Source organism: Electrophorus electricus, chromosome 7, assembly GCF_041902795.1.
Source record: "Electrophorus electricus isolate QZ-2024a chromosome 7, ASM4190279v1, whole genome shotgun sequence".
Taxonomy (NCBI): Eukaryota; Metazoa; Chordata; class Actinopteri; order Gymnotiformes; family Gymnotidae; genus Electrophorus; species Electrophorus electricus.
This window is the reverse complement of record NC_137503.1, coordinates 31,455,001-31,480,000: the sequence shown is the minus strand read 5'-3', so window position 1 is coordinate 31,480,000 and position 25,000 is coordinate 31,455,001. Positions and strand designations below refer to the sequence as shown.

Sequence of the window (25,000 nt, the reverse complement as noted above, 5' to 3'; positions counted from 1 at the left end):
GCATGTTTGAATTTAGTGAGAGAGGGCTACCTGGTAGATTAACACAGACCAGGCAGTAACAGTCTAGATTAGCATAGCCGGGGAAGTAAGAGGCTAGATTAGCTCATACCAGACAGTAACAGGTTAAATTAGCCTAGACAAGACAGTTGCAGGCTAAATTAGCCTAGACTTGGTAGTAACAGTCTGTCAGACAGGGTAAATCCATGGAGGATAGTCCACAAATTAGCCCAGAAGGAAAATAGCAGGGCCAGGGGGAGAAAAAAAACCCTCACATTCTGAATGTCTTTTTGCCCATGAGTTTAAAAGGATGCTGACGTGTTCTGACACGCGGCCGGCCGTGCTCGGCACGTTTGCACCCCAGCTCCCAGCCGTCGGCACTGGGTCGGCTCCAGGGTCCTGAGAGGAGAGGAGACAGCTGCCGTGTCAGAGGTACCTATTAGGGTTCCGGCCAGGCTCTGCACTGTAATGCAGAAATGTGTCTACACGGGGGAACACATTATTCCTAACCTCTGCCAGAGAGCATATCCATTCCCTCTTTAAATTAAAAATGTCAGGCTGGAGAGGAGGCTTGCCAAAGAGCATTACTATCAGATCAGCCCGCTGGAGTGATCCTGGGGGGGGGTGGGGCATGGGGTGGGGCAAGGGGTGGGGCATGGGGGGGGCAAGGGGTGGGGCAAGGCGGACAGGAACTGGAGCTGGAGGCTTTATGGCGAGGGGAGGAGGAGCTGGAGGCAGGACTACAGCTGAGACCGGCGCACATTTCCTGTTCCTGTCAGGTATGTAGGCGTCCGTTTCAAGGCTGTCTCGGCGTGCCCCTCCTTCCCAGTGGCCCCTACGACGTGCACGTATACGCTGTGGGCTCCAAAACGAAGGACATTCCCAAGGCAGATAGATACTCATATCTCAGCATCTTACATGTTTCACAGGAACATCTCCCTCTCTCTCTCTGTGTCTGCTCATGTCAGCTGCGTCCCGTCCCGGTGACTGTGTGTCCATGCACCATTTGAAAGGTTAATGAAAGCGGCGTGAATGACAGCCAGATCGGCGTGACTCCGTCACGTTTATCTCCCACGCGGCTGACTGACTCCATGCGCCAGATCTGGGGCTTAACCTGCCGCGTCTGTCCCGTGACACAGACCGTGCGGGACGCACCTTGTGCTTGTGTGGTTAGCATAGGCATTAACTGCAGCCTGGTAGCGTACACCACGTACACCAGCAGTTACAAGCCGGGGCTGACTGGTACTGGTTACCATGGCGACTTATGGGATGCTGTGTTGATGGAGTGGGCTGATTTTGACAAGGAGGTGATGAGAACACAGGCCCTGGAGCACACTTTATACAGCTCACTGTCTTGGGCTAAGTGCTCTTGTGCACTAAGTGTGCAGTGTGCATTTGCCACGTGTTCTGCACCTTGTGTGTGTGTGTGTGTGTGTGTGTGTGTGTGTGTGTTTGTGTGCCTGTGAAGAGAACAATAAGAACATTAATCATAATTAGTACTATATATTTGTATAATACAGTTTTGTGAAAGGCACAACCTGGTACCTTTAGAGAGTGAAATGAGTATTAGTAAAGTGATTCTGTGCCAATCAGTGCTGGCAGTAGGTGATGCCTGTTAATGAGCGCCTCAGTGACTGAGCGCGGATGTTCGGACACCTCAGCTACTGTCTGCACGAGTCCAGTAGCGTGGCTTCAACTGCAGGGTCACATGCCAGCAGCGGACAGGCTCTGGTCTCCACTGCTGGCTAATGAGTAGCGTTGAACGGGGCATAGCCTCGGCACCGAGGAGAAACTGGACTGTGTACTGCTGCTGCACCACCACGTGTAACAGCTGGAGGATACAGGTTGCTCTCCACGCTGAAACTAAGGTTATGCAGACCTTCAGGTGTTTGGGCATGTGTGTGTTTGTGTCTACCTGTTTGTTTAATTAATTTGAAGGTCGAGCGTGAAGAAAGTGACAATATTTCATAATATTTTATAATTTACACTGTCAGTCTCACGTTCACAGAGCACCCAGACAAATGAAATTGGTGTCTGAGCTGCTTTCGAGTCGTCCATGCACCTTCCTCTCTCTCTCTTTCTCCCTCTCTCTTTCTCCCTCTCTCTTTCTCCCTCTCTCTTTCTCCCTCTCTTTATCTCTCCCCTTAGTCTTATTGCGTAACCTTTCAACTCTTAACTACTCATGACCCCCCACTTGCAGTTATTTCGTCGGGCAGACCGCATGGGCAAGACCTTATTATACATTAGTGTTTTTATCCCGCTGGTGGTGTGCTGTGGACTTCACACGCAGCTTAATTAAACGTGGAGCTCTGAGCACCACACACTGTGCATGTCTGTCTGTCAACCACAGCCAGAGATGTGCTAGTTCAGTGGTATGGCCTGCCCTGAAACCAGCCTTGGAGTCATGAAATTCTCACCACTGCTATGTCTGTCTGTAACCCTGTTCTGCCATTTGGTCTATTAGGGCTGTATTTTTGTGTGCTGAGACTATAAAATAATTTTTCGTCAGGGAAAGGTTTATCCATTAAGTATTTTTCTGGAGTGAGCAGTCAGCTTTTAAAGATGCTCTAGAAGAATATTCATTTATATACCATTTATATACTAATACAGCATGTATTGCTCATTTAACCAACAATCAATTTCAGTAGCTTACCCCCCCACAACCCCAGAATTAGACTTGAATGTAAATGTTAAACTATAGCAGCTGTACTGATGTGCACAGCGTATGTTTTTACCACACAAAGCTGTGTACGGACTCCAGATTCCATTTGTAATATGTTCCCATTTGATGGTTACAGCTTTACACACAAGGTGATGATTGACATATCTTAAAAATGTTGAGTGTGTGATGGGTGATGTAAGCCTCTCCACCTCTGAATCCCCCTCACTCTCTTTTGCTCTCCATTCTTCAAACCCAGTCAAATCTGCGAGAGGCTTATTGTAAGTATGAGCATGGAAATTGAAACTAAATCTGAAAGGGTCCTAAAGAGCAGACTGATTGACCCCCGTCAGACGAGGCCTGTCTGGTGAACAGCCGCTTGCTCCGAGGCTAAAGGTTAAATGCTCCCAACTACTAGAGATAAAGTGCCTTTTAAGCTTACCAATTATCCACACATGGTACCCCATCAAATATTTAACCATCTGTTACTGACTCCACATTAGAAGTCAGTGAAGGGTGGATTGTGCTTGGAATTGTTTTGGAGGAGTGTTTTTTTTTTTTTTTTAATACTCCTTACAGACCGTGTGTTTTCTCTTTTACCAGCTAGAGAATTGTTTATATATGATTCAGCTGGTTTTAAAGCGCGTTAATGACATTCCTCTGTCCTGGACAGCTCAGACTCCTGGCTCGCGAGCCCCGGGAGTCCCCGGGTCTGCTGCGTCATCGCGGGGGGCTTACGGCGCGCTCAGCCCGGTTGCGTTTTTTCGTCTGCAGCTGAGAAGGGAGAACATTTCACATCTCGGCTGGCTGCCCTTCCTCCCCGAATCAGACTCTGAATCCACAGCGGGAGTCTCTACCGTGGCATGGTCGTACGGGGTTAATGTGCCGTTGTTAGCACGTCCTGAACACTTTACTAAACCCCAAACGATGACCCCGCCGCGTGGGCGTGTGCCTCTGGGGCGTGTACTGGACGTTGTTGAAGAGTGCGGGGTGTGGGCCGTGTTTGGGGGGACCGCGCGGGCTTTGTGTATCCAGCGTGCGACGCGATTAAGTGTTCTGAATCATTGATGACGCCTTCCTTCATTAAACGCCAACTTTCTGTTCTCGAGAGTGCCCCCCCCTCCGCATTTGATCTACGCGCTTCCACGAGAGCCTAGCTAATATGTGGGACAGCTCAGTACCGCGAGCGGAAACGCGTTTCGGGACAAATGAGACCCGGCGAAGCGACCTCTCGTGGGGTCGCGCGCCAGCTCTTACTGCGAGGAGGGTGTGTGGCGCGCGCCGTGGCGGGAGTAAACTCGGTTACGTCTCCGAGCGAGCCAAGCTCAACTGTCACGTGCAGCCGCTTTACGCTCCGCGCTCTTCCGGTGTTTCCGCCGGGAAATAACAGGACGTGCGCGCATCGTACCCCCCCCCCCCCCCCCCCCCCGTCCCGTCCCGTCCCGTCCCGTCCCGTCCCGTCCGAGTCACCGGCATTGTCGCGCGATGTGTCAGCGGACCACATGATGAAACGTGTGGGGAAAGAAAAGAAAAAAAAGCACGAAAGAAAAAAAAACACCCGCCCCCCGCTACACAAATGAAAGCACGTGTGGAAAACGGGCGCAAGAAAGTCCACTTTACATCTGAGCAGAAGAGAGGAACCTCCGGTTCGCCCCCGCGCCGTGAAGAGTGTGACGTTCCCTTACGAAGGACCAGAATGATGTGAGCTGCGGCTCTGTCTGGGAATAAGGCGAGCAGCGTGCGGTGTAAAGCAGCTCTCCGTGGAGTGGAAATAATGATTTAAAGTTTGTTTACTCACCTCGGATTGATTAAGTGCGTATGGGAAGTATTCTCTCTCTCTCTCTCTCTCTCTCTCTCTCTCTCTCTCTCTCTCTCTCTCTCTCTCTCTCTCTCTCTCTCTCTCTCTCTCTCTCTCTCTCAGAACGTCTGTATACATTTGAATGCTTTGCTTCTTCATAAATTCTGGAAGTTAAGACCAACAAATTCATTGCAAAGCGCAGCACGAGTTCCCTCGTGATCTCCTCACACAGGCCCAGCATACAGAGACAGACTGTGGCATCATGCTGTGTCTGGTAGGCACACGACAACCAATGCCACTAATTAAAGGCTTAAAGAACCTGTGAGAAGGTGGCTTTGAGCTGGAGGTGGAGAGATGCTTCCCATACGCTGCGCACTAGTGACTGAACCAGAGCGGTGTGCTAATCCCTGCTATCAGCTACAGTCTGTCAACACACGCACACACACACACACATACACACACACACACACATACACACACACACACACACACACACACACACAAAAAAACAACATTAAATCATTAGGTTAGATTAAGTTAAATTGGGTTGGCCTTCTTTAATATGCAGTGCTCTTCTATAAGACTTGGAGAGTCATAACTGTGCTTCCATATTACAGGTATTATGCCTTGTACATAATTACTTCTAAGGCATTCAGAGAGCATATATGTGACCACGAACATTCCTTTCCTGTTTGTGTGTCCTTTTGTTCCTGGCTTGCCACAGAGACAAAGCTTTTCACAGTAGCAGTAATTAGTTAAACTCCGGTGGCAGGATTTTTGAGAGGCCTCCTCCTTTCCAAATTTGAGAGTGTGATTGTAATATCTATTTCCTTCTAGAGCAATTTGTTTGACGCTTCGTGTCCCTGTGTGCGCGTATGTGTGTGCGAGTTGGGACATGGGATTGCTCCCTTTGATGGTTTGGTGCCAGCATTCTCTTGTTTCTGTGTGGGGCTTCAACGTCATAGTGTTAGACAGTCAAAGCCACACCCACGTTCCCAGTCCCACACACACCGGTCCGGGAGCCCTGAAACGGCTAGCGCACAGATGGCCATGCCTTACTCACCTGGACACATCTTGATTGGTTTGACTGAACGTAAATGTTAGCTGCAGTAAGGTATGCTCAGAATATGTGAGACACAGTCCACAGAACATCACACTCTTACAAGGAATGGAGGAAAAGATGAGAGAGAGGGAGAGAGAGGGAGAGAGGAAGAGAGAGGGGGAGAGATGGGGGGAGACAGAAAGAGACAGCGAAATAGTAGCAGGGGTTAATTGATCTCATTAGCGTCTACTGTGATCCTGTTGTGATGGGCGGACTCTGGTGAACCAGCTGGGATGTGTCTGGAACATCAAAAGGGCAACATGGATGATGATTGACAGGTTGGGGCGGCACACGTGCGTGTGCTGAGTGGCGTGTCGCTACGGGAGGGAATACTGAGACTGAAAAGACGTTAGCGGGGCTCCTCGGATCAGATGGTGGGAGAATCCAGGTGCTCCGAAAATGGAAATCCATGCATTATTCAGCAGCCAGACTCCCTGTTCTCACCCCATCCCTGTCTCACTCCCTCTGTCCTTCACTCCCTACCTTTCTCACACCTTGCCTGTCTCTCTGACTCCCTCCCTGTCTCCCTCTTTCTTCTCTTCCATCACAACGAGACACTGCGCTGCCACTGATAACTCCATTGTGTAAAGCAATACTCACCCCATGTGTCCTAATCGAGCGCTTTCGCTGAAACAGAGTGCTTATTCAATTTGCGACACAGCCACTCGCCTACAGTCATCGCACTATAATTAATTGTAGATCTGCAGCCTCGCCAAAAGCCTGTTTGTCTACTTCTGCTTAGAGAGCGCATTCCTCCCAAACACAGGCAGTGTGTTATTAAAGAACTCCTCCTAAACACAGGCAGGGTGTTATTAAAGAACGCCACTCTGAGCAGATGTGATACAGAGGGCACAAGGGAGCACAGGTGGACTGGAACGCACGCTTTTTAAACCTTTTCGCATATTTTCTGGGTTTTTTGCCCACATCTTGTAATCTCCAGATCCACTCGTATGTGCGCCAGATTTGCAGAAACGTTTCTGTGCGAAACTGCATTAAAACTGAAACTGAATTTAATTTCAAAGCAAATATTTGGAATAAAAAGGACTCATTTCCTCCCTTCAACAAACAGTTTTCATTTAGGACATTAGGTCACTCGGCACAAGTGGGCTTCTCCCGACAGCTGCCGGGATGGTTAGTCGGGCGGCTAGATCAGGAAGCAGAGAAGGGCACTACTCTGAAGGGCACTACTCTGAAGGGCACTACTCTGAAGGGCACTACTCTGAAGCATCCAAAATAGGTTTGATTGGTTTTACCACTTAGTACCACTTAAAAAATCATTGCATATTTTGGGTTAGCTCATAATAGTGATGTCTATGCTCTTATTCCAAAATGTCTAGTACTGCCTAGTACTAATACTTTCTCTGTGTGTGTGTGTGTGTGTCACCCAGCACCATGCTCTTAGCCTAGGGGAGAGCTGAAGTGTACCCCAGCAATTCTTGTTGGCTTGGGAGATGCTATGTGTCATGGCAGAGCCATCTGGGCCATGGAGACATAGCACTGGATGCCAGATGCGCACCTGCACCCGCTAGGTGATGTCAAGGTCCCTAATGCCCCCTTAACAGTAACCACAAATAAATACAGAAGTAGGCAAGGTCTCCCTATCATTCTGCTGGACCCCACACACACCCACATCCACACTTCGAGGTCTGTTTGAGTTGTTTACCTTCTGGGAAGATAAGATTGTTCTACTGTGGTGACCAATAGGTCAGCAGAGCACACTGACCCACTGGACTGTCAGAGAGAGAGAGAGAGAGAGAGAGAGAAAGAGAGAGAGAGAGAGAGAGGGGTTAAGGTAGAGTAAAATATATGAGAAATAAGTAGATAATGGTGTGTGAGTGTGAGGGAGTGTGTGTGTGTGAGTGTGTGTGTGTGTGTGTGAGAGAGACAGATAACTATGGAGAGACAGATATCTCAGCACACTGTCTAAACCAACATTTCACATGCACCAAGTTACAAAATCGAAATGGTAAACTTTCCACTGATCTTGGAGCAGTCCCACTGGTGGGGGGGGTGGGGCTCTTCTCATAGTTGCTTGGGAAAAGTTTGTCTGTAGTGATATTTCCTCTAATCCTGGAGCAGGCAGCGCAGTCTGTCCCCGTGGAGAGTCGCTCTTCTCTAGGATGTCATGTAAACCGCGGAGCTGTCAGCCCACGGGTCTGCGCTGTACATGCGTCACTGAGCTTTATTAAGGCCCCTTGGGCCCTGTGTGCTGTCCCGCATCGTGCCTGCAGCCCAGGGACATGTCACAACAGAGGAACTGAAGGTAGGAATGTTGTCCATATCCCGGTATATGAGATCGGAGAAATTTTCAATTGTGGAGACCGGCCCTCCACAAGTGCTTACGCACACCAGACTCTGAATAATGCCATCTTTACTCACTGCCAGTGCTGTCTACACACACACAGCCCTGTTCATTTATTATAGCAATGGCCTTTACAGAGCTAAGATGGTTTGCTTCACGTGTAACCATCATGAGGCAACAGTATCATTAGAATCCCATAAGCCTTTGGACAGCGCATGCATCAGAGTCGTGTGCCCCCCGAGCCCCGTGCGGCTCTGCTGCTGGGGTTTCTGTGTGGGCCAAAGTCGCATCATTATTTGCGAGTCGCACTGCTCCAGCATGCGGGTGAGGGAGACAGCCACAAAGCTGAAACCAGATCACGACGGCACGCAGCCGAAGAAAGGATTCGGAAAAATGGAGGAAGGCACAGGGAAATGGGGCAAACTCCATAGCTTGCTTTCTCTTTCTCCTCTCCCCTCTCTCCCTGTTTAATAGGCTGCGCAGGGCGGGTTTCGAGTTTATTAGCGTTGACCTAAATGAGACGAGACAATCACTGATGGAAGAGACAGGAGGAGATTGAGAGGCTCCATGACCCAGATAGCAGACAGTTTTCAGGAGAAGGCTGTCACACACACACACACACACACACACACACAGCAGGAATGCCTTCTCCATGACTGAAACTCTAAGATGTGGATTTTTTAATGCCTTTGCAGTATAAATATAGTCTGAGTCTTCTTAGCTCATTAGTTGTACAAATGTCACCAGTTTGTTGTGGCTGGATTTGTTGATTAATTTGGTTTACATTTATTTACTGTAAATATAGTGGGTGTTATGGATATGACCCGTCTTTGTTTCTATAGGAGCAGTGTAAGTGTAAATGGAGGCGTGCTCTGTGCAGGGTTCTCTGGGATCTCGATGCCTGTTTAGTCCCTGAGTCACCGATATAGTGGGCCCGTGTGATATTTCAGAAGTGCATTTGATCACGTACGCCTCTGAACTGGTCCAAGATCCTGTATGCATCCTAAATATGCATAGTGTAGACAGAGCAGGAGGTGAACTGGGACTCGGTACAGATGGTGAGGGGAAAGTCCCTGTCGTGTCGATGATGGCAAGAATGTGTGTGTGGGTGTGTGTGCGGCTTTTTGTACACTCAAACAATCCTTCCACTGCATTCCACTGCAGCTGCATTGCATCATCAGTTCTGCTCTTTCAACAGGGTAGCCGTCCGTCCTAGGCCAGCCCCCCAGCTACAGCGTACCCACTGGAGGCTCAGTGTGGCCTGCTGGCCCATAGAGATATGGGGGTGGGTGGGGGTGGGATCTCGATACGGGGGCCCGTAAGCACCTACGGCTTCAGGCGCCATCAGAGCGTCAGCGCTGGGTGATTTATGGGGATTAAGTGTGTTTCCTGGCAGCCATCCATTTGACCTCCTGCTGTCTCTCCTTCTTCTCCTCCTCCTGCTTACCCTTTTCCTGACACGCTCACTCCAGCTTCTGGCAGGAGGAACGCTGTCTGAGAGGAAGGGGTGTCGCAGCTGGGCCTCTGTCAGAGCCCTGATTTGCGCTGGAAATCCTCCAGAGTGTCCGAGTCCTCGGGCGCGATGTGCGACATTGCTCAGGAATCTTTTAATCTCACCCACGTGTGGTCCCGTTCGCCATGCTTGTCACCTGCCGGGCCCGTGAGTCTTTGAGGTGGAGGCCTGGTCAAACACAAAGCTGTTTTGTTTTGTTTTTTTTGGCGTCGTGGGTCGTCAGAATAAAGACAGCCTGTGTGAGGTCCTGCTTCAGTGTCTGAAAAGTGCACTTGTTGCAAAGGCAGCCGCAGGTGCTGGTCTTGAGGTTGGGTGAAATCAGCCTGCTGTGGGCAAGATTCCACCCTCAGTTGGGTCACACTTATTTACATTTACCTGATGTTTTTTATCCAAAGCAACTTACAATTCTGACTGAATACAACCCAAGCAATTGAGGGTTAAGGGCCTCGCTCAGGGGCCCAACAGTGGCAATTCGGCGGTGGTGGGGCTTGAACTGGCAACCTTCCTTTTACAAGCGAGTGTGAGGAACACCAGGTGCCAAGCTCTTGTTAATGCCGCATTCTAGTCATTTGCTAGCCTCCTCCCCCAACCCCTCTGCCTAATTTCAATCATGACACGTGGTTGCCAGTTCTGGCAGACAAACAATGCTATTCTTAAGCCGTTTAACAATGTGACAGGGTTAATTACTGGATCTATTGAATGGTGAACCCTGCCTGAGTTTTGTTTTGTAAGCATGTCTTTGCAGAGGTCTGCACATTTGTTAATAGTGTAATTACCACTGAAATAGATTATTAAATTAAATGCACTTCTTCAGTTTGATGTAAATGTGGATAGAACTTCTGTTTATTTCCGGGACGGGGAGAATCACATACACACTAATCAAATTATCGGTGCCGATGAATTCCCGCACGGTGCACGAGGACCTGCTGTGTGCGTCTCTTAATAAATTACCCTGACTGTTTGCTGCAAATGGAAGTGGTGCTCTCCCCATCTAACCATTTCACGTGATGTGCTTTTTAACAAACCCCGTTTCTGCCTCCTGTCTGGGGGTTTGTTCTTGCACCAGGAAAACACGTCAGGGGATCCAGCCGTAGGAGATAGCCCCGGTAAACCAGCATAACAGGGACACCAGCAGTGACACGCCGCCTCCGCTCAGCCCCCAGATCACGTCTGCCGTCTTTCAGACGAGTGACGCGTCAGGGCAGGAAGCAGAAGGAGGATTTTCCCCGTCCCTGTCTGGGGGCTCGGAGGAGGCATTAGTCACCGGCTTCTCCGCTGCCGTAAAGCCAGACGCTCCTGCTTCTGCTCCTTCTCCCCTCTCTTCCCACCATTGCCGAATGTGTGGCATGTCCCGGAGGAGACTTTAGCCTAGATATTTTAAATCTCTCTCTCTCTCTCTCTCTCTCCAACTCAGACTCTCTTTTCTCACCTCTGGTGAGAACAGCTGAGTGTCTGGTGGATGTGATTGCCGTGTGTCTTGTGAAGGCGTCGAGTGCACGTGTGCTTGCGGGTAGGGGGATCACAGTTGGTCTCGGGCCATTTGGATTTTAGCTTCGCTCGTACTTTTGCTGTCGGTGGTGTGTGCACAGAGGCTGCCCACGGAGAGCATGCATCCCACTTTTTGAAATCGCCTGAGATGCCGTGCTTTGGCATCTTCCCAGTCATTCTCCTATGTGTCTGCTTATCAGCGCACTCGGGGCCAGCTATGGGCTCTGAGAAACTAGGTCTCACAAGGACAAACAGCTGTTTCAGGACCATGGACAGTTCCCATGCAGTCAAGGCAATTGGGCACACCAGTGCAGTTCAGCACCATGGACAGCTCCTTTCCCCATTGTTCATGTCGGTGCAGGGATTCATCAGCTCTTAAAACCAAATGACAAACATCTCTTTTCTGTTTGTGAGTGTGCCACGTCTGCTTGTGTATCCCAGCTGCTTGGGCTCAGACTGCTGACACCGAGCTCCTTCTGTCTCGGCACGACAATATGGTGATTAAAAACCCGACACCAAGAGAAGACGTGGAAAGAGATGAACAGACAAAAAAGGAATATATACAGAACAACTTCAGTGGTTGCCATGCGTGCTCTGTCTCCCCCCCATGTGTCTCTCAGAGATATAATGGAGGTATTTGAACTGGCTCACTGGCTGACTGCATGCTCCTCTCAGATAAACAGTGGTGTGTGATTCTCTCCTGCTCAGCATCGTGCTCGCTCCGTCTGGAATGAAATGTGCCGCCCACAGTGGGAGGTGCCATCATGGCCAGGCGGGGGCTCCAGACTGGGGTGCTCCAGGCTCAGGGGTTCCAGATTTGAAGGCTCCAGTCTTGAGGGCTGCTCTGAGATGTCTGCGTAGCTTCTCCTGGCTCCCCCAGGCCCTACACAAGCCAGCAGACCTTCCCAGACCTCGCAGCTGTCTGGAGCATTTGGCCTCACAGTGTAGCCCTCCACTCCGCGCTGGATGCAGGACGGAAAACCTCAGCCACCCACGACGGCTTTGATTTATGCCTCCACAAACTATCTGGGTCACTTCCGAATGTGCACAGCCACATTCACTGCAAGGAAATCTGATCATGCAAACAAGTGAACAAAAAAAAACCCCCCAAAATGCTTGGCTGGAAAGGAATGCTAATTCCGTATGGTGGCACCCATCGTCTGTCATCATATCATCTTCTTGTCTGATTGGGACGGTGCCATGGCGTGGCTGGCTCCAGCATTCTCTTTCCTGAGCTCTCCTCCGAGTCGCATTGCTGTAGCTCGGCTGCCATGGGCAACGGGAGCCTTTTGATCTGCTGTTTCTTTTTTTTTTTCTCCTTCGTCGCCTGCTGAGATGCTGCCGTGCCACTGAGACCAATTAGCACATGAAAGGTGACACCCGCCACCCAAGTGGCACTGGAACATGCCTGTGTGGGCAAGGGGTGGCTGGGGTTTAGTGGAGGTGTGTTTAATGAAGAGCCGGGGCTTAGTGGCGGTGTGTATAAAGAAGGCTGGGGTTTAGTGGAGGTGTGTTTAATGAAGAGCCGGGGCTTAGTGGCGGTGTGTATAAAGAAGGGTGGGGTTTAGTGGAGGTGTGTTTAATGAAGAGCCGGGGCTTAGTGGCGGTGTGTATAAAGAAGGGTGGGGTTTAGTGGAGGTGTGTTTAATGAAGAGCCGGGGCTTAGTGGCGGTGTGTATAAAGAAGGGTGGGGTTTAGTGGAGGTGTGTTTAATGAAGAGCCGGGGCTTAGTGGCGGTGTGTATAAAGAAGGGTGGGGTTTAGTGGAGGTGTGTTTAATGAAGAGCCGGGGCTTAGTGGCGGTGTGTATAAAGAAGGGTGGGGTTTAGTGGAGGTGTGTTTAATGAAGAGCCGGGGCTTAGTGGCGGTGTGTATAAAGAAGGGTGGGGTTTAGTGGAGGTGTGTTTAATGAAGAGCCGGGGCTTAGTGGCGGTGTGTATAAAGAAGGATGGGGCTTAGTGGAGGTGTGTTTAATGACGAGCCGGAGTTTAGTGGCGGTGTGTATAAAGAAGGGTGGGGTTTAGTGGAGGTGTGTTTAATGAAGAGCCGGGGCTTAGTGGCGGTGTGTATAAAGAAGGGTGGGGCTTAGTGGAGGTGTGTTTAATGAAGAGCCGGGGCTTAGTGGCGGTGTGTATAAAGAAGGGTGGGGCTTAGTGGAGGTGTGTTTAATGAAGAGCCGGAGCTTAGTGGCGGTGTGTATAAAGAAGGGTGGGGTTTAGTGGAGGTGTGTTTAATGAAGAGCCGGGGCTTAGTGGTGGTATGTATAAAGAAGGGTGGGGCTTAGTGGAGGTGTGTTTAATGAAGAGCCGGGGCTTAGTGGCGGTGTGTATAAAGAAGGGTGGGGCTTAGTGGAGGTGTGTTTAAAGAAGGTCTAAACAGCAGAAGAGCTCCCACAGTGCATTGCTTACATACGCAGTGGTTTTGGCATACCTGTGTACCTGTCAGACTATTTATTCAATCATATATGTAGCCTAGAGTGAAGAAAGCACCCAGTGATCAGTGTCCTGATGATGGATTATAGAGCAAAAAATGACACACACACACACACACAAACAAACTGCATGAGGTTTCAGTACATGGTTAATGAACTAGCACCTCATGTGTAATCAGTCATCAATTTGTAAAAGCCTCTAAGAAATCATGCCTAATGAAATATTTCCACTGAAACAATTTAAAATGTTTTTCTTTCCTGATGTGTGTGTGTGTGTGTGTGTGTGTGTGTGTGTGTGTGTGTGTGTGCAGCCACTGCAGGGAGCGCTCGAAATGCAGCATCAGGGCTAGAAGCAGCGATTGACTGCGCGCGAGGCAGAGGGGAAGCCCGTCTAGATGAGCCAGCCACAGGCATCCAGCTTCACTCTACACGCATAAGGACTTAATATGTCAACAGAGGCCGAGCTCCAACCTGCTGCCAGACCCAGCGTCAGAAAGGACTCTAAGAGGAGAGGTGGGTGGAACCTGCAGGGGTCTACAGGGGCCCGGAGGGGCCACGCACACATGCACGTGTAGATGTGGACAGAACGGATCACAGACACATGTCATTAATCACATACATGCACACAGACACACACACACACATGCACACATACACTTTTACATACATATACACATACATGCACCACACACACACATTCACATGTATACACATACATATGTGTGGTTGCATGTCTGATGAAGGAACTATGTCTGAAACATCCTGTGTACTTCACTACAATTTGGGAACCTTTTCAGATGTACACACACACACACACACACACACACACACAATAACACATTTGGGGTAATGTTGAGCCTTGGATCTTTTCTCTGTCTGAATTTGGAAGCTTCTCCTTGGTCTGGTCTACACCCCTGTGGTGTTTGGAGCAGAAACTCCTCCACAACTGTGCCACAAATTCCACAACCTTCCTAATGCTGATGTCAGCACTGTGCTAGGATGTCAGTTATTACTTAATGATTTTCATCGATTGTTTGTCCTTTATTGATGAAGAATTAGGAAATGACGCCCAACGCTGAATGATCTGCTCACTGTTCCCTGTGAAGGCCATGGTTGATTCTGTGGCCCACTCTGGTTTTACGCTCCCCAGTAATCACTAATAACCACCTCAGTAACTTGGTCTGCTATCTAAAGAGACTACAGGCCTTCCAGCTGCTAAGCTGTGTGTGTGTGTGTGTGTGTGTGTGTGTGTGTGTTTGTTTCACGCTTGCCTGCTGGGCACATTCCCTAATGGCCACTAAATCGGCATTTGCATGTGTGTTGTCCATGTTGGAGGGGTGAATGCTCTCTCTGTGTGTGGCGGTCGTGCCCTGGGGCTGAGGTCCTGACTCCCCGACCCGACTACACTCTCCTGCTGCAGTCAGGTGCATGGCAGTGCCCTCTTCTGCTATGCCACCTGTCTCTCAGCGGGTATGTGTTGCTGTGGGCAGGGCATAATGCCTGTTTATGGTCAGTACTCTGAGGGCCATACTGGGACTGGCACAGCAGATCCCAGGTACCCCTACAACCCACGTTATGGTACAGCCCTCACACTGATGTTTACTGCTTAAGATGCCTAGTGGCGTGGACCATTTTTAAAAGAGGGTGGGAAGACAAAGAAGGCTGTCATGATGAGACCTTCCTAAAAATCATGTTGTGAAAGAATTTTGGAGCATCCATTTGACATATTGGCAGCCCTATTGGTAACTCTGTTGGGCAAAACACTCTCATATTATATTGATAATGTTGATATATATATGGATATTATATGTCGTCTGCCCGTTGTGATGTGTTACAGGACTGCACACAGGAGGGACATTTTATTGTCACTATGCTACTTTCCACACATTCAGTTACAGGCTCAGATCCGGAACAGTTGGGAAATTATGACATGGGAGTAGAAAGGTAGGAGAGATGGAGAGGAGAGGAAGAGAAAGAGAAGGAGGGAGAGACAGAGACAGAGAGAAGGAACAGAGATAGACAGGGAAAAAGAGAGAGAGAGTGTTGATGGTTTTGAGCTCGAAATAAACTGCTGCATATAATTAGCGACTGCTTCGACGCAGGCCTGCCCAGTAGCTCTGCACGCTGCTCGCAGTTCCAGGGTCCTGCATATTTAACTACTTAACAGCCAGCTCAACATCTGTCCCCTAGCAATCTCCAAGGAGACATCAATCATCCTTGGCAGCAGCTATTGTTGCTAATGACTCTGACCTGTATCACTATTCCCATGGCAACCAGCCCTATTTGGGCCCCACAGTAATACCTTCTGCCTTTATTCCCACAGAAAACGTTCCGTTGTGACCTGTCTTGACCTCGTCTCCCTAACAGCCCAAACCCCTTCATGTTGCTGCCAAGGGCTGAGATGGTGTACCGCTTGTTCGAGCTGTACCACTGTGTACCCCGAGGCACACCACAAAGAGCATACCTATTCTTGTTTGGCTCTTTTGATCAAAATTACAATAGGCTTTCTTTCTTGGCTCCACTAGCAGCGGTTCTGCAGCATCGCGGGACACTACATTACCCAGCATGCATTTCATGTCCACACCCACGCAATTAGTGGCTGATCAGGACTTCCTGGAGTAGCTGGCAACCTTGGCTGGGTCGCACTCGTGTGGGGTGTGCCCAAGCCGGAGTATCTCCGGCCCAGCCATCTGGCCGTCGGGCACGGCTGCAACACGGCAGAGCGGGCGCGTGCTGAACACACCCCACGTGAGACATACGCATGCACAGGCAGGCTGGGCTTTCCGGCATGCCACTAAATTAATTGAGGGATAATGAATGAGAATTTTATGTGCTCGGATCCCTGAGGTCTGGGAAGGGGTTGTAATGAGGAGAAAGGAACATGCATGCACGCACACATGCACCCACACACACACACACCTGCACATGTACATACAAAGTGAGAGTACTCTCTGGGTTTGGTTTAATGAATATGAAAGTCATTAAGGCACATCGGAATGTAAAGCAGGTGAACGCACGTGGGAGTGTTTGGCAGTGCAGACTAATAAACAGCCTCATAACAGATGAGGTAGCCCCGCCTCACGCTACCTCACACCCTGTCCTGCTTCACACCTGCTCACTGAAGGCGTGGAGGTGAGCGGGACTGGACCTGGCATGTTGGTTGTTCTCCCGCCCTAAATGCTGGAACTGTACGTGTGCGTGTTAGCCCATCAGGGCAGAGAGAGAGAGAGAGAGAGAGAGAGAGAGAGAGAGAGAGAGAGAGAGAGAGAGACCGACCTGTGGGGTCCAGGAGGAGGAGAAAGACAAGAACAGGCGACCACTCCATGTGGTGATCGCACTCCTCATTCTTGCATGTAGCGTTTCCACGGTAACAAATACGCCACCGATGCTGCGTGGCCAGGCATGCGCCCTGAATGGGTTAGGCACAGAGCCAGGGGTTGAACTTCCAGGGGTTTCCCTCAGGGTCTGGCCTACATGCACTACAGTTCCCAGCATTCCCCACAAGCGCTTCCAAACTGACTCCACACTGGGTCCTGTTCTCTTGTTACCAGAAGAGGGTTAATGCTGGTGTCTGTTGAAACCTGAAAGAGACTCAGAACTGTGAGATGAATTGTGTGTGTGTGTGTGTGTTTGAGTTGCTCATCATTACAGTGGTATTATTCACAGGGAGATGCCCTAATCAGCGGAACAGCAGGCCTAATTGATTTGATTTGCAAAGCGGCACGGTCTTTCCTCCCTTCTATTGTTTAGGCTTGGAGAGGCAGGCTGCCGTGCTTTTATTACCCTCTTTCTTCTTTTCATCCAGACTTATGCGTCTCCTTCCCTGCACACGGAATACCGGGAGAAGCAGGGGAGCACCGGCTCTACCGTCCATCTTTAATGTTCCCCAGCTTGCTGCAGTACCACTCTGCACACATAGGGGGCGACGAAGGGCCAGACTGCAGGGAGAGCTCGATAAGGCAGCCGCGGTGGCTGGAAGTTTAAGGCTTTAGTTAAGCGCCAACGTGCCGTTTAGCAAGTTCAGTCGGATGCGCACGGACGAGATGGTGGAAGCAGCATGAGGCCCACAGGCTGCCGTTTGTAACAGGGTCCGAGCGCTTAGACGCAGTCTGATGGCCTGGAACTCTGGCGCCGGTCCTGCCGCTGGACCTGAGACCCAGGCAGGCACACAGAGATCTCAGCCCCAGATTGAGCGATAAATTCTCTGGAGGAGGCCACTCTTGCGCCCAGAGTGAAGAGCCGTGCGAAAGCTCCTCAGTCAGTCTTCAAACCCTCGTGGGCTGCACATGCACTGTCACGACCCCAAACCAAAATCAGCCCGACCGGAACGTCCGCATAACTGCTGCCGCTTTCCTCAAAACCAGGCCAGTAGCTCCTCTCCTGACACGCTGAATATGAACACACACCCAACAAAAAACAAAAACATGCCAAGTCCTGCTTGTCTCACCGCATGCTGTTGACAGATTTCACAAATGCGGTTCGTTGTTGTGTTTCTGTTGTGTTTGATGTATTAATGTAACTAAATTGGCTGTAAATATGAGTCCCAGAAGGCTAGTCTGTGTCATGGAAGTACTTCAGAGCAGCAGGCCATTTTGTCCGTTGCTGTGGAGTCCGGTTGCCGTGGAGAGCTGGTTGCTGAGTCACTGGAGGACGGCAACTGGAAGCGACCACATTGACGATGAGTGGTGCCGATGAGCTTATAATCTCATCCCAGTCATGTGTACCGACACGCCCAGACCTGGGAACATGGACCCCACAGAGCCGAAGGTGACGACAGACCGCTGCAACCGTGGAGGCCATGAGCTCCGTCTTCTCACACTCACGGCTGGATCTTTTTTCCGTCAGTCGCGTGTCGGTTTCCTCAGCCAGTTTAAACCAGCTGCTGCGTAATTGAAGCCCACAGCATGTGACCCACGAGGTCACTTCCAGCCCCATGTCAGCCCTCCCCCAGCCTCTATTTGACATGCCATTTAATTTACGTGCAGCCACTGCTCGGACTGCATGCCAGAGCTGCAACGTGAGAGAGTCTGTTTCATTTGATGTTGTTTATCTCATTCGGTAACCTTGGCGATTGCTTTGATTATCAGATAGTCCACAGTGACCCTCCTCTAACCATGGCTGTTGGGGCAGTCCAATTACAGCGTAAACACTAGGGGAGGGGGCAGTTTCTAATACAGCAGAGTCCACGCTGCCTGTTTCACACTGGATGGCATCAGAAGAAGTCGACAGTGGCGTGCTATCGTGAGGCGTCGTGCACGTCCCACCTCCTAACCTTTAAACAGTAATCTGTAGTGGCAGGTTGAGAGGAGACCTTTGTCCCTGGGCTTGTGTAACCAAGACATTCTGAGGCACAAGGTCCCGTATTTTAAAGGCAGATTTGTTTTTTTTCCTTCGAGCGAACGACATCAAACAATCTGTGGGTCTCTTACAGGGAGCCTCATTCCGTCAGACCCTCAGGTCTAGCACTCTCTCTCTCTCTCTCTCTCTCTCTATCTCGCACGCTCATTTTTAAAAATATTTCTCTGTCCTCCTAATTTTGTCTCTCTCCTCTGTAATTAAATGAACATTTACGTCTGATTTCTCTCTCTGACAATCAGGGATAATTACAGCACATTACAACACAGCCTGCTGAGATGGGTAAGCAAATAATACACAGCGGAAAGACTGTTCAAGTGTGTGAGTGTGTGAGTGTGTGTGTGTGTGAGTGTGAGTGTGAGTGTGTGTGTGTGTGTGTATGTGTCTGAGAGAGCATTCTCCTTTCTGTGTTCATCTGCTGCTAAGTCTTTTAACTGAATGCACTTGTTAGTGAGGGAAGTCCAGTTTGTATTTATGTAGGTGCATGATTGTGTGACAAATTATCTTATGTCCCTCATTAACATATTAAATGTTAGATGTTTTTTTTTTTATTGTTAGATTGCTTTATTTATATATATTTTTAATGTTTTCTAATATATTCAGTGATATCCTAGCAATACGCTTTCCTTAAAATGCACCATTTCTAATTATGTTCTAAAATATTTTAGTAATTTTTATTGTAATAGACGTTGCCTGTTTAGAGCACGTAGGCCTATGGTGTATTTTGTAAAGCTATGGCTTGTCGTTTTAGCTGTGTGTGTGTGTGTGTGTGTGTGTGTGTGTGTGTGTGTGTGTGTGTGATATGACCTTAACGATATTATGTACACGTAATTAGATCAGCCTCGTTGAGTCTTGTACGGCAGTTGAATGGGCAGTGTAGTGCAATTAAGACGTAGCACTTGGTCAGTGGCTGTGCGCGACGGTAACGTCTACCGTATTAGCGTTAGCACTAATAGCGTTACAGCCGCAGCCTTTTGGTTCCAGCTGGTTTGTGCAATGTCCTTTCATATTTAAAACACGTTTGTCCTTTTTTTTTTTCTTTTTTTCTTGTGTACCGACGTGAAACGATTTGAACGTACGTTTTTGTGCTACTAATGTATAATAGATTAAATCAGAAGTTTGAACGGTTTGTAGATGTAGTGACTTGTAGCCCAATGTGCAGGGGACAGAGGGTGGAGTACTGTTCTGGGATCAGAGATTTGTAATCAGGCGTGGAATATGATGCCTCACTCACTCACTCACTCACTCACGGTTATGTTAACCCTTTTCCCTTGTGCTAGCTCACCCGGTCAGGGCCTATAGTGTGAAGTCTATGGGGCGTATAAGCCTTCACTTCTGGTCATAGCAGTATCACTCGGGTGTTTGTTTAAGAACGTTGAGTCCAGTGTGGGACTACTTACAGTGTGAATGAATATGAGGGGGGACTTTGTCTACCCAGCCTGTCTGCCAGAAGACTGAGGCCTAAATAGAGCTAAGGTGTGTTTGTGTGTGTGTTTGTGTGTGTGTGTGTGTGTGTGTGTCTGAGAGAGCATTCTCCTCTTTGTGTTCATCTGCTGCTAAGTGTTTTAACTGAGTGCACTTGTTAGTGAGGGAAGTCCAGTTTGTATCTATGTAGGTGCATGATTGTGTGACACATTGTCTTATGTCCCTCATTAATATATTAAACGTTTTTTTTAATTGTTAGATTGCTTTATTTTTTATAAATTTTTTTATGTATTCTAATACATTCAGTAATATCCTACCAATACGCTTTCCTCAAAATGCACCATTTCTAATTGTATTCTAATTTTTATAGTAATAGACGTTGCCTGTTTAGAGCACGTAGGCCTATAGTGTATTTTGTAAAACTATGGCTTGCCGTTTTAGCTGTGTGTGTGTGTGTGTGTGTGTGTGTGTGTGTGTGTGTGCGCGTGAGGGTTTAGTGGCTTCTCGGTGTTCTTATCGAGTCATCAGGGCTGTAACCATGTAGATATGTCACAGGGGATCAAACCCACATTCAGCAACACAAGGACAAACTGGGTTGAGCTTCCCACAAAAAGACCCAGCCCTTAACACACACACACACACACACACGCACGAATGCACATCAAGCCCCTCACACACATGCCCAGCCCTTCTCTCACACACACACACAACCCCTCACACACACCCAGCCCATCTCACACACACACACACACACACACACACACACACACACACACACACACACAACCCCTCACACACACCCCAGTCCATCACACACACACACACACAGAACCCCTCACACACACCTAGCCCATCACATGCCCCTTTTAGCTGAATTATCTACCACTTTCTCACCTGTTAGCATAGAAAACAAACATGTGACTTGGCACATGGTTCTTAAATCCCATTTCTCCTTCACAGATGGTCTTTCAAGACTCTTGAACATGATTAATATTATTGGTGAAACTATCATGTGAGAGTGCTGCTGGTTTTTTAAAGCTCAGACCTGGCTGGCTCCTAACAAGCGTTCTCCCCATGCCGTGCTTTTCAAGGGATCTTTTTACGTATCCAGTTCCATGTGTGTGCTGTGATTTAGCTAGTTAGGCTGCAATGTGAGATTGTCTCATTTCAGTACCTAATGTGGGTCAAAAAAAAGTAGGCTGGCATTAAACATAATGACTTCAAAAAAGCCAGTGGCTCTTGGCTCCTTCTGACTTTTGCAACTGAGAGAAATCGGGTGAGTGTGTGAGTGTATGCCGTGCTGGAGGCTTGGCTTTGCCTTTGTCACAGGAGGAGTTGGAGAAGGCTTGTGTGTGTGTGTGTGTGTGTGTGTGTGTGTGATGGGCTGGGGTGTGTGTGTGTGTGTGTGTGTGTGTGTATGTGTGCGTGAGTTGGATGGTAGTGTAGGTTTTTAGGAGAGTTTCCCAGTGTTTGTGCGACTACACCAGGAAGGGAGCAGGCTCACTCCTGGGAAGTCCTACAAGAGCACAAAGTGCAGCTAGAAGTGAAGAGAACAGCATGCATGCATATCAATAGAGAACCCTCGGGAGCGCTGTGTGTGTGTGTGTGTGTCTGTGTGTGTGTGCACAGGCTAAGGTTCTCCTCAGCTTGTCGGCGTTATGTCTTAACGTACCATTTATTTCGTCCACATAGGTAGCTCGCCGTTTCCATAGTAACTGTTGCTCTCCAGTTTGTAATATGCACAAACACATTCATGCACAGATCAAGCGCTCTCGCCCCCACCTCCTTTCCTCCCAGTGTGTGTGTGTGTGTGTGTGTGTGTGTCTTTCGAACTGTCCAGGTTCGTGATGAGGCATCGGCCTGTCTCCATTTCACTCTAATCAAATTCACATGTCATTCCTGACTCCCTCACACCGTTCCAGTTGGGTCCTTGTTTGTCCGTCTCTGCTGGTCCCCCGCTCCTGCCAATAGAACGAACAGCTGTATACTTTTATTATCCGTGTCCGGGTAATGTTATTCTCCCATCACACTGTGTTTTGCATGACGGGGCGTCTCTGTGTCGACCCGCTGCGGGTGACCCGGGCGCATCACGGTTGTTTAAAACAACCCATCTTTGTCATCGGCATAAAACACGTTTGGAGATTAGTGGCATTACATGGAGATTAGCAGCCACCTACAACCCGCTGTGATGTAGAAATCAATGGCAGGCATCAGTCGCATCGTCGATCTGTCGCCCAGCTGGTTGTGATCCAAAGTTGTCACACGGTGATCGCGTGGCATGGACAGCGATGCCCACGGCCTCGCCCTTGCTCGTTTATAGACAAACGGCTCCATACATGAAGCGCCGAGTCCGGGCATGCCGGCGTAGTCTCGGCGCTGTTGCGTGTGTTTGCGTGACGGGTTTGTTTGGTGGCTGGCTAATCAGATAGCCGTAATTGTGTTTACTCCGCTAAGGGAACACGTGCGTGGTAATTGGCTCCTTGATTAGCGCAGCGGCGACGGCACGATCCTTCATTAAGCGCGCCACGTTACGACCGGCGGGCCGAGGAACGCGGGGCAAAGGGAGGAGAAAGGAGGGATGGAGGGAGGAAAGGGAGAGGAAAAAAGAAGAGGGAACAGCAGAGTTAATGGAGAGTGGGTGGAGGAGGGAGTCAGAGAAATGGTGAGTGGGTGGAGGAGGGAGTCAGAGAAATGGTGAGTGGGTGGAGGAGTCAGAGAAACCGCTAAGTTTTTCCACCTCCACCATCCGGACGCTATGCACTAGAACAGGGTTACCGCCGACACTAAATACGCATCATTTTGATTCTGCTGCTGGGATTGATCCTGAGGTGTAGGTCTTATTTTGTTTAGGTCCGATTCTCTAATCGGGTTTGAGTCTGTGTTTTATGTCTGATGTTTCTGTCTGGTTCTGGTGTCGGTGGTGCAGATGGCTTCTTCACTGCATGGGGTCTGATGCCCTCCGTTTGTGCAACTAATTGGCCAGTAACTCCAATAATCCTGGGTGAGCTCCTGCTGTAGTCCTGCACACTGGAACCTGGTCCTACATCTCTGCACCGCACGAGCACAGTGAAGGTGTGCGTGTACGTGTGTACGCATGTGTGCACGTGGGTGTGTGTGTGTGTGTGCCAAGGTGAAGTGTCTGGATGTTCAGCCTGTGAGCCTAATTAATTGTGAAGGTGGAAGAGAAAGGAGTGAATCGCCAATTCATTTATCATCTGCCAGTCAGCGTGTCGGCAGTGTGTGTGTGTGTGTGTGTGTGTGTGTGGGAATTACTGGCTATGCAGTACCGCTTGAGTGATGGGTTTGTAGCAAAGAGACAAATGGAGAGAAAGAGAAACTACTGATAATCTGTCTCTCTCTATCCCCTCCTCCCTCTCTCCCTCCATTCTCTCTCTCCCCCTCCTCCCCATCTCCCTCCATTCTCTCTCTCTTTCTCTCTGTCTCTCTGTTTCTTTTCAGTAAGCAATAGCAGAATTGTTACATTAGTTCAGGCGTGTGTTCCTGCATGTGCACCAGTGTGTGTGTGTGTGTGTTTGTAACGAAATGCTAGTGGGAAGTGATCCACGTGCAAGGCGTGTAGAGAGCGAATGGAACCAAAAGACGGAAACCGTGAGAACAGGCCAGGATGGAATCTGGATGAAGTGTGAGACTGAGCGAAGGTAACAGAACAACACTATGAAAAAAACTAACCAGGCTGAGGCACATTTGGGAATGTTCAGCACTGGGGACTTTAGCGGAAGGCTCGGTATGCAGGCACAAGACAAACAACACTTCACAGCGAGACAAAAGAAACCAGGTTTATATGGGGAAGTAATCAGTGAGGGAACAGGTGAGTGTGATTAATATGCAGACGAGGCTGATCAGCATAGTGTGTGTGTGTGTGTGTGTGCATAAAAAGCTCAGACGTGTGTCAGTCCTTCTCTGCTGTAAGCTGCTGCCTGTGTGTCGGTGGTCTGCTGCTGCTGCTGCTGCTGCTGCTGCTGCTGCTGTGCGTTGTGCGTTGTGCTCCTCTTCTTTCTCATCTCCTCTCCTCGTTCATCTGACTGCCCCTCCTCTGTGGGCGGTTCTCCGGGCCGAGGGCAGGGCTCGTCACGGCTCGCTCACCCTGAACGGAGGAGGGACACGCTGGGCTCAACACGAGGGTTAGCAGGCAGCTGGACGTGTTGAAAGAACCTTTCCCCATTTTAGGTTGGGAGTTTAAGGAACTCTATCTTTCTTACACACACACACACACACACACACGCACACGCACACGCAGACTCATTCTTCATCCCCATCTGCTGCCATCTGTCCTCTTCCAGACAGGAAAGGTGATCATTTACTTAACTTTCTTTTATCCCTCCTTTTTCTCTTGCAGTTTCTTGCTAGAAGCAAAGGTGATAGTCCATGTTTATTTGTGTGTGTGTGTGTGTGTGTGTGTGTGTGTGTGTGCCTGCATTCCTCTACATCACTTACAGTATCTGCTAACAAGCCCTTGGTGCCTTTTCCACATCCATTTGTAAAGCGCCCTCCCTGTGGCCTGGCCATTATACCACTGTCCCGTAATCGGGGCCCTCTGAAGCCACCTGCTCCCCAGCCTGCGTGATATACAGCCCCAGGCCACGAGCGTCTCACGTCACCAGGCTCCCCCTGTTGGCCCCTGTGTGCAGCGGCAGCAGCGAAGGAACCGTCACACGCGCGAGTTGAGCCGGTACGCTCACCACCGGTACGTGGTGAGAACGTTTCTGCAAGGCGTGTAGTTCGGCTCCTTCGAAGCCCCTGAAGCAGGCGTGAAATAGCGGGCACGGCCTGCGGCTCTCAGGACTGGGCCTGGACCGGCCTTTATCCGGTCCCTAGCAGAGCGGCCCTGCTCCCTGCAGGATGATAAATGGAACTGTAGAAACGGATTGCTTGGAAGGTGATTGGGCCGTTCTCTGGAGCTGATGGTGGCG

At 49.5% G+C, this 25,000-nt stretch overlaps 1 protein-coding gene across 15 annotated transcripts in view; it reads left to right on the top strand.

Moving 5' to 3' along the window:
* Positions 1 to 25,000, top strand: part of dab1a (DAB adaptor protein 1a) — a 241,903-nt gene that overhangs the window by 167,922 nt on the left and 48,981 nt on the right. For 14 of the 15 annotated variants that reach the window (XM_081717693.1, XM_035524747.2, XM_081717692.1 and 11 more), the window contains one exon: positions 13,601 to 13,802. In XM_081717693.1, coding sequence (XP_081573819.1) covers positions 13,736 to 13,802 — 67 coding nt within the window. In that variant the 5' untranslated portion in view covers positions 13,601 to 13,735. Of the gene's footprint in view, positions 1 to 13,600; positions 13,803 to 18,498; positions 18,747 to 18,886; positions 18,927 to 25,000 lie in introns of those variants that run through there. The other variant, XM_081717698.1, reaches the window with a different exon arrangement.